The sequence below is a fragment of the Lissotriton vulgaris genome, unplaced genomic scaffold, assembly GCF_964263255.1.
Source record: "Lissotriton vulgaris unplaced genomic scaffold, aLisVul1.2 SCAFFOLD_2606, whole genome shotgun sequence".
Classification (NCBI taxonomy): domain Eukaryota; kingdom Metazoa; phylum Chordata; class Amphibia; order Caudata; family Salamandridae; genus Lissotriton; species Lissotriton vulgaris.
This window is the reverse complement of record NW_028241394.1, coordinates 78,230-95,712: the sequence shown is the minus strand read 5'-3', so window position 1 is coordinate 95,712 and position 17,483 is coordinate 78,230. Positions and strand designations below refer to the sequence as shown.

The 17,483-nt window shown below is 43.6% G+C and overlaps 2 protein-coding genes across 2 annotated transcripts in view; both read right to left on the bottom strand.

The window, feature by feature from the left end:
- Positions 1 to 903, bottom strand: part of LOC147671309 (glyoxylate reductase/hydroxypyruvate reductase-like) — a 130,685-nt gene extending 129,782 nt beyond the window's left edge. The window contains exon 1 of the mRNA XM_086948085.1: positions 693 to 903. Coding sequence (XP_086804211.1) covers positions 693 to 781 — 89 coding nt within the window. The 5' untranslated portion in view covers positions 782 to 903. The remainder of the gene's footprint in view (positions 1 to 692) is intronic.
- Positions 904 to 7,618: 6,715 nt separating this feature from the next.
- The window catches only part of LOC147671308 (glyoxylate reductase/hydroxypyruvate reductase-like), a gene marked incomplete at its 5' end in the record, with an annotated part of 66,313 nt that continues 56,448 nt past the window's right edge, over positions 7,619 to 17,483 (bottom strand). The window contains one exon of the mRNA XM_086948086.1: positions 7,619 to 8,353. Coding sequence (XP_086804212.1) covers positions 8,232 to 8,353 — 122 coding nt within the window. The remainder of the gene's footprint in view (positions 8,354 to 17,483) is intronic.

Here is a 17,483-nt window from a genome sequence, read left to right as displayed (position 1 = left end):
GAACTTGACCCAAGGGGGTATCAGAGCGCTTAACATTCGAACAATGAACAACTCATGAATGGACCCGGGGAAACGGAGATCTATGCAGTGTATATTCCCAATTCCAAAGACGTTATCGAAATGTTGCTAAATTAGTTGGCTGTTTAATGTTCCCTTTAATTTGCTCAATTTTACAAGTTGTCAAGTTGCCGCTGCGAGTGGGATGGAGTTTCGTGCGCTGTGTTCCATTACATACGATCCTGCATAATAAAGAGTGCAGTAATATAAAGGGGGCGGAACTACAAGTACCAGAATGCAAAGGAAAAGAGGCCAGAATTGGATATGCTACCGTAAAATACACTGGGAAGCTTGTGACCCCCCACCCCCCTCCACCTACTTCCTTGTCGTACAAGTGATATTGCTTTTCGATTTTTTAGTATTTACCAACAATACACAGAGAAACGCATGGCGGGTCTGTGGCGAATCATACATTCAAAGGAGAAGTTATTAAAATATGGATTAAGAAAATCTGACGGTACAGAGTTGATAACACAGACCTTTTCCAAACAAAAAAAACAACTGGATCCTGCGTTCTGTGCAATTTATTTTTACCAGTAAGAAATAATGCAACAAATAAACAAATACGCAGGTGCATATTTGGACAAAATAGCCGCCCCCGCCCCCACGACACGTGCAGTACCCGGCTTGCTTACACGCTAGACTGAGCCAGGAGCTGCTGCCCCTCCTGGGGGATCCGTCTGCTCACAAACACCTTCATGAGTCGTTGCGCTGCTGCTCTCATTCCTTGGAGTGACAGGGCCAGCCCAGGTATCTCCTGCCTAGCAAGCCGGATCCGGAAGGTCTGTCTGTGTCCTTACTTGAACGGGCTCCTACTTCCCCGTTCCTGTTTAACCCCATCGATGCTCTACAAATATCTGCTGCAAGAATTATCCCACAGCCGTTTGTGTAGTATTCCTTTTTTAGTTGAACAGTGCTCTCAAGCGGATTTTTTTGGAAGTGCATGGCGTGTTCCATTGTTGCTTGAAAATCTCAACTCAGATCAAGGGACTCTTGACGTTTTTGTAGAACTAAACATTACTGGAATCCGGCACACTTGCCTAAGCAAATTCTACGATTTGAACCTGATAACAATACACAAAATGCAGGAAAAAGACATCAAACAAGTACACAAGTTATTTAATATTTTATTTGGTTCACTAATGATTTTTTTTTTAAAATCTAAATTTGTATTCCAACTGAAGGTAGGAGCTTTTCAAAATGTAATTTTATTTTTTTTAAAAATGCTCCATCTACAATATTACCATCTGCTACAAAGACCCCTCCTAAAACTCAGTACCCCACAACCCAAATAGGCTAGAGACTTCTTGTCCTATTTCCCAGGCTCTGGAATAATATTTCCGCTCCCCAGAAAAATTATAATTAAGGCTCCCAGTTTACCATATTTACTGATAAATACAGACAGAAAACAATGTGTTTCCTGTCTGTATGTATTTTTAAAAGCAAAAAAATATGGAAAATTATGCTTCTTTTTGGCGACTCTCTATGCTGTGTTTCGTAATTTCCAGGACACCAGCTGAGTAGATAGACAGCATGGGAAGTTGAAACCAGGTTGAGATTTCCCTAAATGTAGGCGTATGTTAACACATATTTGTATTATAATGCTGATATTTACCTGTAGTGTTTTGCTACATTTGGCTTTCCTAATTTGCTAAAATGCAACAGGCAACAAAATATGAGTGAATGTTTTATCAGTTAAATAAATGTGGAAATATACAATTTCAAGACTTCATATATTAGCAAAACACAAAAAAATCTAGATAAATACCAATAAAATGGTCAAAAAAGAAATATAGATACATACAAACGGAAATGTTAAAAATCCGTCTTGTGTCTGGCCCCGACACGAGATGGATGCATTTCAAAGACTTTCAGAACTCCACAGAATCTGTGTCCCAGTTCGACCAAATTAGATTTGGCAACAGCGTAATTGGAATGTTTCAGTCCTTTCAGACCCAAGATTTTGTTTCACTATCCCCTAGTGTAATGGGTGTTTCACAGGAACAATTACCGCATTGAATGCCCAAAGTGCCATCAATCCGCTCTCCGTGGTTTGGAGCCTACGGGCCCAACAACTACACTTATACCATCCAGTTCTGGGTTGCTCATGGTGCCCTATTTTCAGTCCTGAGGAAGACCCGTCGTAAAGACTCAAACAACCTACTTTGTTTCTTGGGGGTCGAAACGTCAACTGTGTCTTTATTCACATGCCAGTGCTTTTTCACAGTGATATATTGCTACAAATCATGGCTATGTTTTGTTTATTATTTAACTGTGTGGCTTAAAAAAGCAGTGTTTCACTGTAAAGAATTATGAGATGAATAGAATGTCACTACGTTCCCTTTACACTTTTTCAACCCTCACTTGATGCACAATACTTTTTCCCTTTCCTTTTCTCCCCCTAACGTGGGGCACTTGTTTGGTACAGTCTTTTGAGTAATTTGTGCTGAGTCATTTGCTGATTTACAAGCATTTGCAGATGTTCAATGTGATTAAATAACATTGTTCTATATATCCATAGTGTATTAGTGTATTCATGCCTAATGATTTCTCATTTTGTGTGTTCTCAAGAATTGTTCTACTGGGACCAATTCTGTCCTGCACTGAGGCACTGAGATGATCACTGCTGACAGTCTGCATGAGCTGGCCACTTATGTCATCTTGTGTTATATGCTCATTATTACAGCAGTAGTAACAGGAGCTTGGGATGATACCCACTGAACATAAATAACTCTTATCAATGAAAAGGTTGGAAAACCCTGTACTTGATACTACAGTGGTCGGCCTGCAGAGATCCCTGGTTGCCCCAAATGTCTAGAACTGAGTCTATGAACTTGCGATTAATGTGAGAAAGTTGTCAATTCGGGTATTTAGTAGCAAAGTATGTATGGTCACACAGCGACATAAAGGGAAGTGGCTGTGAAAAGAAACCTTGAATATATTTTATCTGAGTCTACGGATAGAGGAGCACGAGCCAGCCAACACACATCAGGGCCAGATTTACTAAGGGCCTGCGTCGCCGTTGCATCGCACAAAGTAACACAAGCACTTAGGTCAGATTTACTATGCCATGCAGAGCCGCCTTCCACAGTTCTGCGAGGTATAGTAAATTTAGAGTAACACAAGGCAGCGCAAATTGCCATCTTGCATTACTCGGCGCTGGGAAGGCGTTCCATGGATGGACCATGAGTGTTCCCACAAATCCACCCATGGATTTTCGTGCATTCCCAGATCTAATAACACATGTCAACCTGGGAGTGTGTTAATATGCTACACCTTCCCATGTGAGATGTAACAAGGAGAAATATGTGTTTTCTCTTCGTTTTTTCCTCTTCCTACGTGTGCTGCATTTTGCAGCACACAGAGAAAGAAGAAAATGCCTCAGAGGATTGTTTTTGTGCACAAAGGGGCCCTTCCCTGCACATACCAGTCACCTACACCGCAGGCACTGTTGCACCATGGGGCAAGGATGCTTGAATTTGCACTTGGCAGCCTCGTGTGCCCCAGCACAGAGAAAGAGAAGGAATATGCCACATGCAAGTTAATATGGCGCATTGCTGCCCTCTCTATTTGACACAGCGCAGCAAGTTGTCTTGATGTGTTGCATTGCTCCAACTATTAGTAAATCTAGCCCCTACTATCTCTGAAAACAAAAGTTGCTTTGGTCATCTTTGCTATTCAATGAATCGACAATAATTTGCAAGTTCCAGCCATCAAACCTATCCTGTTATCACTGCCAAATAAAAGCCAGATCTTAATTATGGACTTGCTGATTTTCCTGGGAGACGAAGTCCTTGGCTGGACTGCATACACTGTGTGGCCTATAAAATGAATATTGGTTTAGCCAAGTCCAGTAGTCCCTGCCAGATTATACTTAAAATTAATCTCCAGCAGAAGTCAACTGAAAAGATGTTATTTTTATGAATGAAATAAATTAAATATCCATGTTTTTTTTCTTCTTTTTAATATAACTTATTTATTGATTGTAATCTATGGGTTTTATGTTTGGCGGTAGGCCAATAATTGTTAATCGTGAGTTGAAGTGATGAACTGTGGATTTTACTAGCTGTCAATGAAGGGTAATTTTAAATTTTAAATTGTAATTTTTTTTTGAGAATGTACAAGGCTGTAACTGTCTTTTATGATTGAAAAAAATCGAAATAAAGACTTTTTGAATTGAATTGCATTGAAAAGGTGTTACCTTTTTTGATTTCCTGTTTTTCAATGTGACAGGCTAGGGACAATACTTTGAGAGCAATAACTTGGCAATACATGTGTAAAAACAACTGTCCACTGTCACAGTGGTCAGCCTACATGAAAAGGGAACATCACAAATCTTTATGGAAACCTTGATGTTCTTGGCTAATTTTAAAACGCTCCTAAAAAAGGCCAGACCACTGCTGTTCATTAGTGACAGAAACATTTTAGAAAGAAAAAGTGTCCATGTTACACTCATTCAAGTTATTGCGAGAACAGATTAGCAACATATTTATAAATCCCGCTAGCTAAATTGACAAGGGGCCAGTTAATCCGTATCCTCTTGTTATCACTCCCACTAATGTAATTGAGATCAACATGGCCATTGGTTAAAGGCTGTGATAGCAAGTGTTCTCTATGGGATCACATTGTGACCACTGTCCCACAATATATGTGTCTGTCCCTCATTATTAGAGGAATGTCACACATGGTTAAGACCCCTTTTATTATAAAGGGGTCTTGTCAAGCTATAGATCCTGTGCGATTTAACCTAAGTAGCAATACGTTGAACATAGAGGGAAAGTGTTGTGTTCCATACCATAAGACTTTCCCCTGAACCCTATGGGCTAATTTCTTTTTTTTGTGTCTATTATGTGTCACTGAGGTTATGCTTGCCACGATTTTTATTTCAAAAACATATTGATAGCATTCTATTTTAATTGATATATTATGATTAACCTGTTTGATACGTTATTTGCTAAATTATGTTATTGTATCGCATGAGGCATTTAACAGAGTTTTAGATTCAGTGCTGGGAAAGTCTCTCTGCATATTCGATCTGCTGTATTTTGATCAAACTGTGATGCTGGCTGTATTATTGCATGATTTTAATTAATAAACAATAAAAGTACTGCTAACTAACTACGGTTTGAAAACTTAGCTCTGCCAAGGGCAAGCAAGTGCTTTTTCAGCACAGGAATGATGAGAGAACTTTCCAAAAAATCAATCTGGGTGTAAAGAAAGTTTTTTTTTCTTTTTTTTCTTGCTGTCGAGAAACTAAACAAAAAGTGAACATTTGAATTTTTTTCACATTTACACACACAGAACACCAATGCAAGCCATACCCCTGTGACTCTGCAACTGTTGCAGATTCATATTAGTGCCCCAGGATTTCTTTCACAAAAAGCTAGAATTGAGGAGTAAACCGGGCTCAACCTTAGACTCGGGGATTAGTTATGAGAGGCCTGTATCACATTTCACTACGTAAAGTGGTACATGCATGACGCAGGGATCTCATAAAGATCTATGAAGCCACTCAGAGCCACCCTGATTGGCTTAGAGTGGCCTCATAAATCTTGCGCAAATCGGTGTGTTGCCTTACTCTGCTCCCGGGAAGGGATGTACGTTGTTACCACGCGATGTATTACATCGCGGTACTTTACAACGCGTCTTTTAACAACGCAAGTCGTTACCACGACTTGCGCTGTAGGGGTGCTGGACTTAGGAATAGTTACATTTACTATTCCAACACCAGCCTACGTACAGTAGGGAAGGTGTTTAAATAGTAAATCTACTATTCCTTAGCCTAGAGCGCCCTCCAGCGCAAGTTGTGGTTACGACTTGCATTGTAAAAGACACGTCGTAACTGCACTGCGGGGTAACATCCGCGTTGTAAAGGATGTTCCCCCCCGGGAAGCATTCCATAGGCGTTACAGTGGGTTTTCCCATGCAACCCCCATAGAATTTGAGGCTGGCCCAGATTTACAAGAACATGTGAACCTGGGGACGCGCCAAATCCCTACGCCTCCAGAGACGAGGCGTAACAAGGAGAAATAACTTAATTTCTCCTCGTATTTTCCTCTTTCCATGTGTAGAGAAAAAGGAAAATACCGCTTAAGATTGTTTTCGTGCAGGAAGGTGCCCCTTCCTGCACAAAAATAATCCTGCCTGCACCAGCGGCACCCTTGTGCCATGTTGCATGGGTGCCTATGTTGGCGCTTAGCAGCCAAAACAGCGCTATCGCAGTCAGAAAGGACAGGAATGCACTGTATTGCTTAAATACAGTGCATTCCTGCCCTTTCACTATGGCGCAGGGCAGCATAGCAAGCTGCCTTGCTGCACTGCCCTATGCCAAAATGCCATAAATGAGGCCCATGGGCTTTAAGTATTTGCCACTCGAAAAACGTAAGACTTAGTTGGCCAGATGGGAACAAAAACTTGTATATGACTGTGCTTCCCTTGCGTTAAACAGTGACAAATTGGTGGTGCACGTTAGGAACTTGGATGATCAAATGGGTGAAATCTTTTAGAGAGACTAAAGATATGAGAAGCCATGCTCCATAAATTTGTGGCCCATCTGAGAAATTCCTGGTGATAGTGGCAGATACAAATGGTGTCATTGGTGCACTGGCAAACAAAACTTGAGGGGGTCCCCTGCAAGGTACATGGAGGGGCCTCCTACAGAACCAATCTGGAGCTCTCTGACCAGAGTATTGTGCTGAGGGCACCACCTGGAGCTTGGTCCCCCCCACACCACGTGGCTGCAGGGTCCTGTATTACGCCACAGCAAAAGCACCAGCTTGATCAAATCGGAGGAAGTAGTGGGAGGGGCCAAAAGGATAAGCATAAGACGTCACGCATTAAGGTGACAACTCACATGAGACAAGATTCTCCCAAAAAGGGAACATCAGAGAAACAAATGTTGTGGGACTGATTAAAGCGAAGGGGGTAGACGTAGGGATGGAGGAACTAGGGATCAGGATCTGGATGAGAGAATCAGAAGATGGTCTTACTTAGGCCAAACAGTGCCCTACAAAGTATTTAGAAGTTTAGAAATTAGAATTGGTTGTTTTCTATTTTAGGTATACCATGCATATGTCAATATACAATGGATAATTCTACAACACATGTTGATACTAGAAGAAGTATACTTGCGGAATGTACTACTATCTCGTACTGGATATGTTATACCGGACATTGTACCTGTTAATGATATGTTATACCTGACTGATGTTCCTATTCAGTGATTTCAAAATGCATCATGATTACCTGTCTTTTTCTTATTTTACTTCACCTTTTTGAGTTTTATATCCTAATATGCCATTAAGATTATCTGAAATATATATATATATATATTCTTTGAGATTTTCCAAATTGAATTACTTTTTTTTATAACAGAGCAACATTTGTTTGTCTGGATACCCTTATGTAGGTAGTCTGGGAATATCTACTCTCTTCCTCTGATGATATTTCGACATACAGTAGCATTACTACACCAAAGACTACAGCACTTCATGGAACCTCTGCAATGGCAGTCGTTTACAATGTATCAAAGTGCCTGAAGAAAAAAAATACAAATCAGCCATTTTGTGCACAAACATTTCTTTATGGAAAAGGATAAACTGGATAGTTACAATTTTGAAAAACTGGCAGACACCAGGATGTGCCTATTTCCATGATGCTGTCAAAACCGCTTCATGTGTCTTCAAAATGTCTATCTTCATGCACGTCCGCCCTCATTTCGCTTTCCAATATGGCTGTTACAGTTGCATTTACTTGGTTCTCCAATCTCAAGATGTCATGATATCTTTAAAAATCAAGGCTTAATACACGTCACTTATTTTGAGCTCGGATCGTTTTTGTTGACATTTTGTGTTGATAGGACATTTCATGGTATTGGTGCTTTTTCGGTAATCTCTAGTGGCAGTCCAACCTATTGCTTGCTCTTACAAATATTAACACAGGACATGAAAAAGTAAGGCACCAAAATATCAGTTAGTTGAGTAGATTATTAGCATATCATTTTTCCTAGTATTAATTTTACTGTGGGCTGGACAGTGTTTTCCTCTTACCCAGGTGGAAAGGGAGCTTTTTTTTAAACGTTTGGTGAGTTACCTGTGATTAAGTAAGAATTAGAGGCATGTATAGTGGGGGCTCTCATCACAGAATGCCCAGACTGTGGTTATTCGTTGAAAGCTTCAGAGTGGCACCTCTTTGGGCATGGCTTCTCCCTGGAGTCCTGCCAGCAGGTTGTTCGCAGCCAGAGCCGCCATGGCGTTCCTAGTTTCTACAGTGGCACTGGCAATGTGGGGAAGAATAACTGAAAAAACAAACAAACAACATAAGATTGCTTGAGTCTTGGCCAGTGTTCAGTGCAGTTTACACACAGATTGCCACCTTAAATGTTTATGAGAAGTGTTGCATTCAAATAGGAATTTAAGAAATATTAACCTCTGTTTCATGGATGAATATTCTAAATAAATGAAGAAAGGTTGACCATTTTGCCTGAACAACATACTCTACTGTAAGTGATCCCCATTACTCTGTGCTGTTTACACTGTCTGTATAAATAAACAGGAGCAGGGGCTTTCACTCTTAGGGGTCGATTACGATTCCGTTCGTAAGGGCTACGAATCCAATTCAGGTTTGCTGAATCCGATACAGAGCCCTTGTTTCCGACAGAATCGTATCCAGTTCAGAACACCCAATTACAATACCCGGAAACCTTGCAGGCTGTTCGAATCAGTTTCGAAAGGCATTCGTACATGTCGAGCCTTTCGGAGCTGATTCGTACAGCTCTATAGACACAGTTTTCGAGTGAGCGATTACGATGACAGATTCGAACAGCCTTTCCGATTCTGTTTGCACGAAATGAAACGGCTGTCCGAATCTGTCTTTGGGCGCCCATAGCAGGCCCCCCTTCACCTGGGGCCCTCCGGATCTGGCCCGTAGGGTTATCCATGGGTCCCCCCTTTCCAAACATGCACAGTGTGGAAGACACCATGGGCTGCCTGTCACAGGGTGCATGATTTTCCCCAGCCACCCCTTTCTTCAATGGGAGCCTATGTTCTCGTGTGGAACACAGGCTCTCATTAAAGTCAATGGGAGTGGAACCGAATCGTATCCGGAAGCATCCAAATTGCTTGGTCGGACTCCCTCCATCCGAGTCGTCCGGAAAGCATTCTGGAACTAATTCGGTTGGAATGCTTTCCCGACGAGATCGTGATCGGCCCTTCAGTCTCCCATGTCTAAGTCCATCTGAACACTTTACACTGGTAAAATCCAGGATCTTCCAGCATCTGTGACACGTGCATATAATTTAATAATTACTAACTACAATGAAAACATGTAATTGAGTGCCTCCATTTCCCCATGCAGTACTTATAAATTCTATGTAAGTGTAGAAAAATTCCTAACATAAACATTCAGCATCAATTATCTATTAAATAACAATACCATACACAATTTTATAATACTTATAACTATAAATCATTAATTTGGTTGCTACGCTGTTCCTTCCGCTGTAAGCGCTGGGATGCCTCCGGGTAGCCAGGCGCTATATAAAAAACCCTTAATTCATTCATTCATGCATGAACATGTCATTATTAACTTCAAAAAGCATATAATAAACCTATATATATAAACACTTAAGTTCTCCATAAGCCTAATGTAAATAAATAATTCACATTGGATATTTTGTTGCTTTTTAAATATTCTGCTCATATAATGAACCTTATTAATCTATAGCAGGTCTAAATAAATCAATAGTTTTGCCCACATAACATGCAATTCCGATAACATGCAGTCTTAAAATTCTCTATGTAATTTTACATATACGTCGGTTTTCCAGGCATGCATGTAAAATTGTCCTTGTTGCATTAATTCAAATGTACACTTGAGTTAGTTAACAAGCGTCATTCAGCAACTGACATTAGCTTTTCCTTTCATGAAATGAAATGAGCTTGTCAAGCTTCCCATCCTGCATTTGTTTTCAGAATATTATTTGCTTTATGCCCCTGTAGAAAATGTCTGTTGGAAACTCTAAATTTACTTAGGAAAATACACTACTTCATTGTGTTGCAGCGATTTCAATAATTATCAGAGGATCAGCAAAACCTTTATAACCTTTTAAGAAGTTGTGAAGTTGTGAAGTTAGGAAGCACCTTTCATTTTTAATGTTGCTCGTAGTTCACAGAGCACAAAGAATGTCTTTCCAGCAATGAAAAACTGCAAACCTTTCCACATAATTGAGGTACACACAGTTTCTGTGGCTCAAAGTGTTATTTGGTTCTGCCTTCAAACGACTACTGCTCGTTTCTGTCACATCCACACCAGGCGTAGCTCCTCCATTGGAGCGGAAGAGCGTCGCCCCACTTAAATGCCCCCAGAAAAGTCCCAGAGACAAAAAATAAAATTGTGATTAAATTCATTAATTATTAATTTATTTTCGTCATCCTATCCTGACTCAGGAATGAACGGGGCCTGCTGAGGGGCAGCAGTAGCGGGTAGCCTGTGAACTAGTTTGTAATGCGCATGTCCCTTCCTGACCTTTCAACCTAGCTGTTTTACACAGCTGGGTTGAGAGCCTGCACAGGCCTCTACTGTCCTCGGGAGCACCAAGAGATGCCGCTCCCTCCAATCCTGGTGCTTCTCTCATGCTGAGATCAGCACGTGGATTAGTTAAGAAGGTTAGCTGGGGCCCTGGACATGACGTCGGAGAAGAAGAGGACCAGAGTGAGGAGGATGTGTCTACGCAAGCAGATGTTTTATTTTAATTTATTTCATGTATTTATTTTGTTGTGGGTACACCCACCCGTTTGCCCGCCCACCAATCGGCATACTTGCCAGCCGCCACTGTTCCACAGCAGGAACACTCATATGGTTTCCTACCCAAACTGCTATGTGCACCACAGGTTTAGTCTAAATTAAAATGATTCAGCATGGTATAAACATGTCATTTCATAACTTTATTCGATTTCTGTATAAAATCATTCAAGTATACAGGCAGGAACAAGTCAGCACGTGTATACACATACAAATACCGTTCAACAACAATGAAAAAATCACAACCTTCAATTTAAAATATATATTTTGGCAAATACAGAACCTAAAATTATATAGGACGTTTAAATTGACTGCCTACAGAAAGCACTTGCAGAGAATAGCATTTTCATCTACTGCAAAGGGACATAAAACTAACAGGGCCTAGTATCTTGAGCTAAAAACCCAATTCAAGTACCACGCCACATTAAAACAGATTATGGGTGTGGATAAAAGCTGTAAATATAAAAAGCTGGTCTGGGCTGTGAATAGAAAAAGTGGCCTTAAAAACGTATTGAGAAGGGTACTGTATTTGGGACAGATAAGTACTAAATGCATTGCATCACATTGTGAGACTTGATCACAGGTACAGGACGGTAGATACATTATTTTGTAAACATCAACTGATGGAAGATAGCCAGCCGAAAATATGTCAGTGAATGATGATGTTGATGATTAGACCTCTCTAATAGGAGATATGGCTCCATCCCCTTTATTGACTTTACCTAAATATACTGAGAAAACGTTTGTTTTGGAAGAGCAGAGGCTTCCCTCTCAGCTGCCTCCCTAAGACGAAAGGCCTGTTTTAACCAAGCCGCATCTTTTTACCTAATACTCTCAGGGTTAAAAAATAAATCTGATCTCCCAAGAACTTTAAAATTTTGTCTCAGATAGTACAGCTAGGGTATACGTGACATATTGTCCAGTTTCAAACAGTCTCTGATGACCAGCCTATTAAGGCTTAATTCCTCCATAAGCCAAACTGCACACCAAAGTAAAATTGGGCGCAGACTAATAAAATCTGAGATGTAACTCATATCAAGGTCTTCTTGTACAATCTCTGAGAGGGTACCTTGGCCTACAACTAAGAGCCCCCTCAGAAATGTATTTTCCTCCACTAAGATTGGGTCGGTGTTGGCATAACCCCATATATCACAACCAAAGGTGGATATGGGGATGCACTTAGCTTTATAAGCTTTTAATAAAGTTTTGACTGGCTTTTGACGCAATCGGGAAGAAAAATCATGTAAGCTAGCAGTTTTCCTCTGAAAGGAACCAATATTTTTTTTCATGAAGGGCTGCCAGACCACAATCTATTAAAGTCCCTAGGTAGTAAAAGAATCCACCTTGGTTAAAACCTAAACCTGCAATGAAAAGCTAGAAGTTTTAGTGCTTTTAGGGCCCATAACATGAGATTTTTTAAAATTGGTTGAAAGGTCCAAGATATCCATAAAATCAATAAAAAGTTCTCGGAGCTGCTGGAGGCTTCTGGAGGTGCACGTGGTAAAAATCGCATCGTCTGCGTAAAAAAGGGCAGGGAGCAATCTCTCTTCAGCTCTTGGGACATTCTCTTCCTGGGCGGGAAGCACCTCCTGCACCTCCTCTAAACGATTAATGTACATAATAAACATGAAGGGTGCCAAAATGCATCCCTGACGGACACCCCTCCTTAAGTTAAAGTGCTTGGTTCATTCCCCATTATTCTCAACTCTAAAGAGCCCTTTAGACCACACACAGTGCAGATCCCGTAGAGGGGCAATCAGCATGGGTTCCACCCTCATGCACCCCAGTTCTGCCCAGAGCCTATCTCTGTTAACCTTATGAAAGGCAGAACAGAGGTCCACGAAGGCAAGATGTATTGACCCCTTTTTACCCCAGGTGTATTTGTTAATTAAAAGATGCAGGTTAAGATTCTGCTCCACCATTCCCCTGCCAGTCACTGGTCCTGGGTCTTCAGATGGCAGTGTAAGTCATACATTTATAAAACTTATAACTCAGCACTGGCTGCATGGCAAACTACAACGCACATATCCTTGTGCTCAGCAAAATGTAAGAATTCAGAAACTATATAGTAAAAAATCAGTGATGCCTTTATTAATCACAAATACAACTGTAAATATTTTATTTACTCCCACTAGGTAATCATAGATTTACATGTACTGTATTTATTTCATACATCCTCCTCTCTCCGCGTTGTTGTTCCTCCACCACACCAGCTACTGCCTCCTTCTGGCTCATGAATGCTTATTTCTTTTTCCTTTACTCTCTTCACTTCCTCCTTTCTTTACCTTTCTCAAATCCATACCCCTTCTTCTCTACTATCTGCTATTTTCTATCTGTTTCCTTATTTTCTGTACCATTCCTTACTGCCAATGAGGCTAAAGAAGACCAATCTAACCCTTCAGAAGATTTATAACGAACACCGTCCCTACTGGCAGGCAGAATGCCTTTCTTGCCTTGGAGTACCAATCGGGATGACACCATTTCACAACTTCTGCCTGGCACTGGCAAGCTTTGTTAGGCTCTGGCAGGATCCTGGATTGAAAGTCCAGCACTAGACAAGCAACGTTTTGTATTGGTCCTTGGTACTGTTCATACTGCCAGCCTTCTGTCATGTTAACTGTTGCTGCGATTGTAGTAAAGGAGCTTCGGAGAGGCTGCACATCTAAAAAGCAGAGGTCTACGATACTTATGTCTCGTTTCATGGTCCAGCATGATGCTATCCTTTCCTTGAAAGCACCACCATGGCTAGGGGAGAGCTGTGAAGCTCAGATATTTACTTTGCCAGTGTCTATTAATTTCTTTCAGCAGTTTAGACCTTCCCACAAAACAGAGACTGCCCGTCTTGTAGTAGCAGATACTGTCAGGCTATCCCTTGACGCCAGAAATCCCACCATGCTGGTTCTGCTTGACCTTTCAGCGGAATTTGATACCATTTCTCATTCCATTCTGAAACAACATCTCCACCAAATAGGTATGCAGGTCGATGCTCCTGACTGGGTTAAAGACTTTTTTTAAAGATAGGGTCCAGACTGTCTCTATTGGCACCTATCACACTTAAACCGTCCTTTTGAACACGGGGGTCCCTCAGGACTCCTCCTTGAGCCCCACGCTTTTTAACATCTATGTGGTCCCCCTTGCCCAATTGGTCAAGCCCTGTGGGTTTGAAATACTTTCCTATCCACACAAATCCTAATTGGTTATCTCGTTTGGGGATGACATTGAGAACGTCAAAGAGCGATTTGTCACTAAAGCATATCAACTACGCCGCACACTCGGCACGCACACATCGCTACAGCGATAAACCAGGCAAGCTGTTGGCCTGGCTGATACGACGGGAAGACCGCTCTTCCCCGGTGACGGCAATAAGCCCTACCGCCGACACAATAGTATACGCCCAGACGGACATACACGCTGCCTTTGTGACACATTACAAGGCGCTGTATCAGTCGCAGCTGAGCAATCCACAGCCAGACATCACAACGTACCTTGAGGGGATCACGCTCCCCACCCCAACCGACAGCCAACGAGACGATCTTGGATCCCCGTTGGTGGCGGATGAACTGCGCGAGGCCATCTTCGCCCTCTCCAATGGCAAAGCCCCTGGCCCAGATGGGCTGCCTGCTGAATATTACAAGGCCTACTCGGATATTCTCATACCTGAACTGCTCAGAACATACTCGGCAGCATTTGACGATTCATTTTTACAAGCATCCATGAACGAAGCAGTACTGGTATCGCTCCTCAAACCGGGCAGGAATGGTACAATCCTCGGCTCATACAGACCACTGGCTCTGTTAAATACAGACTACAAGATCCTGGCATCGACGCTGGCCCGCATACGGCGGCCCTGGTACCCGCCTTAGTGCACAAGGATCAGAATGGGTTTGTCCCGACGAGATGCACCTCCCAGAACATACGGAGGCTGTTCCGCGTGCAGGAATATGCGGTCCGGGCTTGGCCAAGATCGGGCTGCCTGGTTCTGGACCTTGAAAAAGCGTTCGACTCCGTCCAATGGCCTTATTTATTGGCAGTGCTGCGAAAGTTTGACCTAGGAGACGATTTTGTCGAGCTGGTGGGATTGTTCTACTGGAGGCCCGAGGTGAGAGTACGCACAGGCAGACTGATGTCCGAGGCCATCCGAGTTAGGCGAGGCACCAGGCAAGGCTGTCCGCTCTCCCCACTACTGTTCTCGCTGGCGGTCGAGCCTTTAGCTGAGCGGCTGCGTAGCTGCGGTGCACAATGGGGTATTGCACTGGCAGATGGCACACACGTTGTGTCATTGTAGGCGGACGATCTGCTTCTGTACGTCAGAGACCTCGAACGCATACCACCGGAGCTGTCAGACATCTTCCGTACGTTCGAATTGATGTCGGGCCTAAGAGTCAACTGGGCCAAATCGGGGGCATACCCGTTTACTCCTGACGCTCCAGACCCTGAGCTCAGCATCAGCGGAGAGAGGTTACCATGGTATCAAACCACGTTCAAATACCTGGGAATCCACATTTATAGGACCCCCCCTAGACATTTTAGATGGCAACCTTACGCGAGCCATAACGTCCATCAGGGCACAGATCGCCTTTTGGAAAACTCTTCCCATCAATGTGCCGAGCAGGGTGACCTTAACGAAAATGATCGTACGACCCAGGCTCCTATACTACTTTGCTAACATTCCGCTATACGTCCCTGGCCGCATATTCAAGGAGTTGGAAGCCATGCTTAGAGACCTGATTTGGAACACGGGCAGACCGAGAGTAGCACTAACGAAACTGAACACTCCGGCCAACGAGGGCGGTTTGACGGTCCCAAACCTAGAGCTCTACTATTTAGCAGCGCAGCTGCAGTGGGTGGTGGCCTGGATCTCGGGCAGGAACCACGAGGACACGGCCACAGCTACAGACACTCTCTCCATGCTGCAGATACACTCCTTATTCCACCCACTGACGAGCCCTAGGAAACACTCGCAATTACACGTAGCAGTGGCCGTGAAATGCTACTCTAGATGCCTACGACTCACCAGAGCCACTACACCGTATGCCCCGGCGCTGCCACTCCTGGGCACTCCCAAAGCCACATCCGTTGTAATGGAGGCGGCCCTGGAGCAGTGGACATGCTCTGGAATAGAGACCATGGCGGACTTGTACGCAGATGGTACCCTGCTCCCCTTTGAGACGCTGGCCGATGACACGGGGCTGCCTGCAGGACAGTTTTTACAACGTGCTTCCATAGTCAGGGCACTCACACAGAAATGGGGAAACATCACTGACGAGCCACCCGTGCACCAGCTGATCCAGTGCATGCACGTCATGGGTAATGGGACACATGTGGTACACTGGTTAACCCAAGCACTGCTCTCACATACGCAATGCACCCTACAGCCTCTGCGAGATAAATGGGTGGTGGACAGAGGGAAGGCATGGCCAGACAAAGAATGGGCGGTGATACTAGCGGGCCCCCGCAATATCCCCCGTAACGCACGCTTTAAACAGATTCAGTTTTATGTCTTACACCGAGCATACCTATCCCCGGACAAGATAAACTCATACTTTCCAGGTGCGGCAGTTGGGTGCCCAAGATGCAACACAGAGGGAGCGGACCTCCTACACGTGCTATGGCAGTGTCCTCAGATCCGAGCGTACTGGCAGTCGGTGTTACCACTACTGGAGCATAGCACGGCGATGCCGATCCCACTCACGTGGGAAGCGTGCCTGCTGGGGCTCTTCCACAGGACTAAACACAACAGGGTGCCCTCCCGCTTCTGGGATCTCGGCCTCATCACGGCAAAACGACTCATCACTAAACACTGGAAGCGTGCGGAACCACCCAGGGCGGAACACTGGCGCACCTCACTAGACAATTGGGCAAAAGCAGAAAGCATATCCCTCCATAACGAGGAAACGGCAGGGCTGCGTAAATTCCCCATAGCGGCGCTCTGGGACGAAATGCTACGTTCCTTCCACAACGGACCCCAGACACCAGAGACATCAGAGGGACAGGCCTCCCCGGGCGGGAGGCACAGAGATGGGTGCCCCACGCCAGGCACCGCGGAAATTGGACAAGTTGTCAATGCACCCGACGCATAGTGGTACAGAGAACTGCCCCCTGCGTGCCCCCCCCCTCGCCTTGCCCCCCGCTTCACCAGCGTGCTGCGCCCACCGCTGCCCCCGCGTTGCCATTTTTGTCCTGCGGAGATCGGCGCGGACCGAGTGGGGCGCCGCCGCTGGGCTTCCCCCTCCCTATTCCCCCCCCACACTGGGGGATCCATTGATCATCTCACCACACGCCATACAACCCCAAGTTAGATACCCCTGTTACTCCCCGTTCTCATTATCCTTACATACCCGACACGATAAGGTAGCAGGGACGGCATGATTGAGTAATGCTTCAGCCTTTGTATTACTTTGTGCAAAATTACAATGTACTTTATGTTTCGCTCCGTGATCTATGTTCACACTTCTTCATTTATTGAACTCTAATGCACCAATACTCTGTATGACACTTGCTTGCTTTATCCTGTGATATGAATAAAGGATATATTTAAAAAAAAAATAAAAGAGCGATTTGTCACATGCATGAGGAAAATTGCCATTTTGATGTCCTATATAATATATTTTCTAAATTGTGATTTT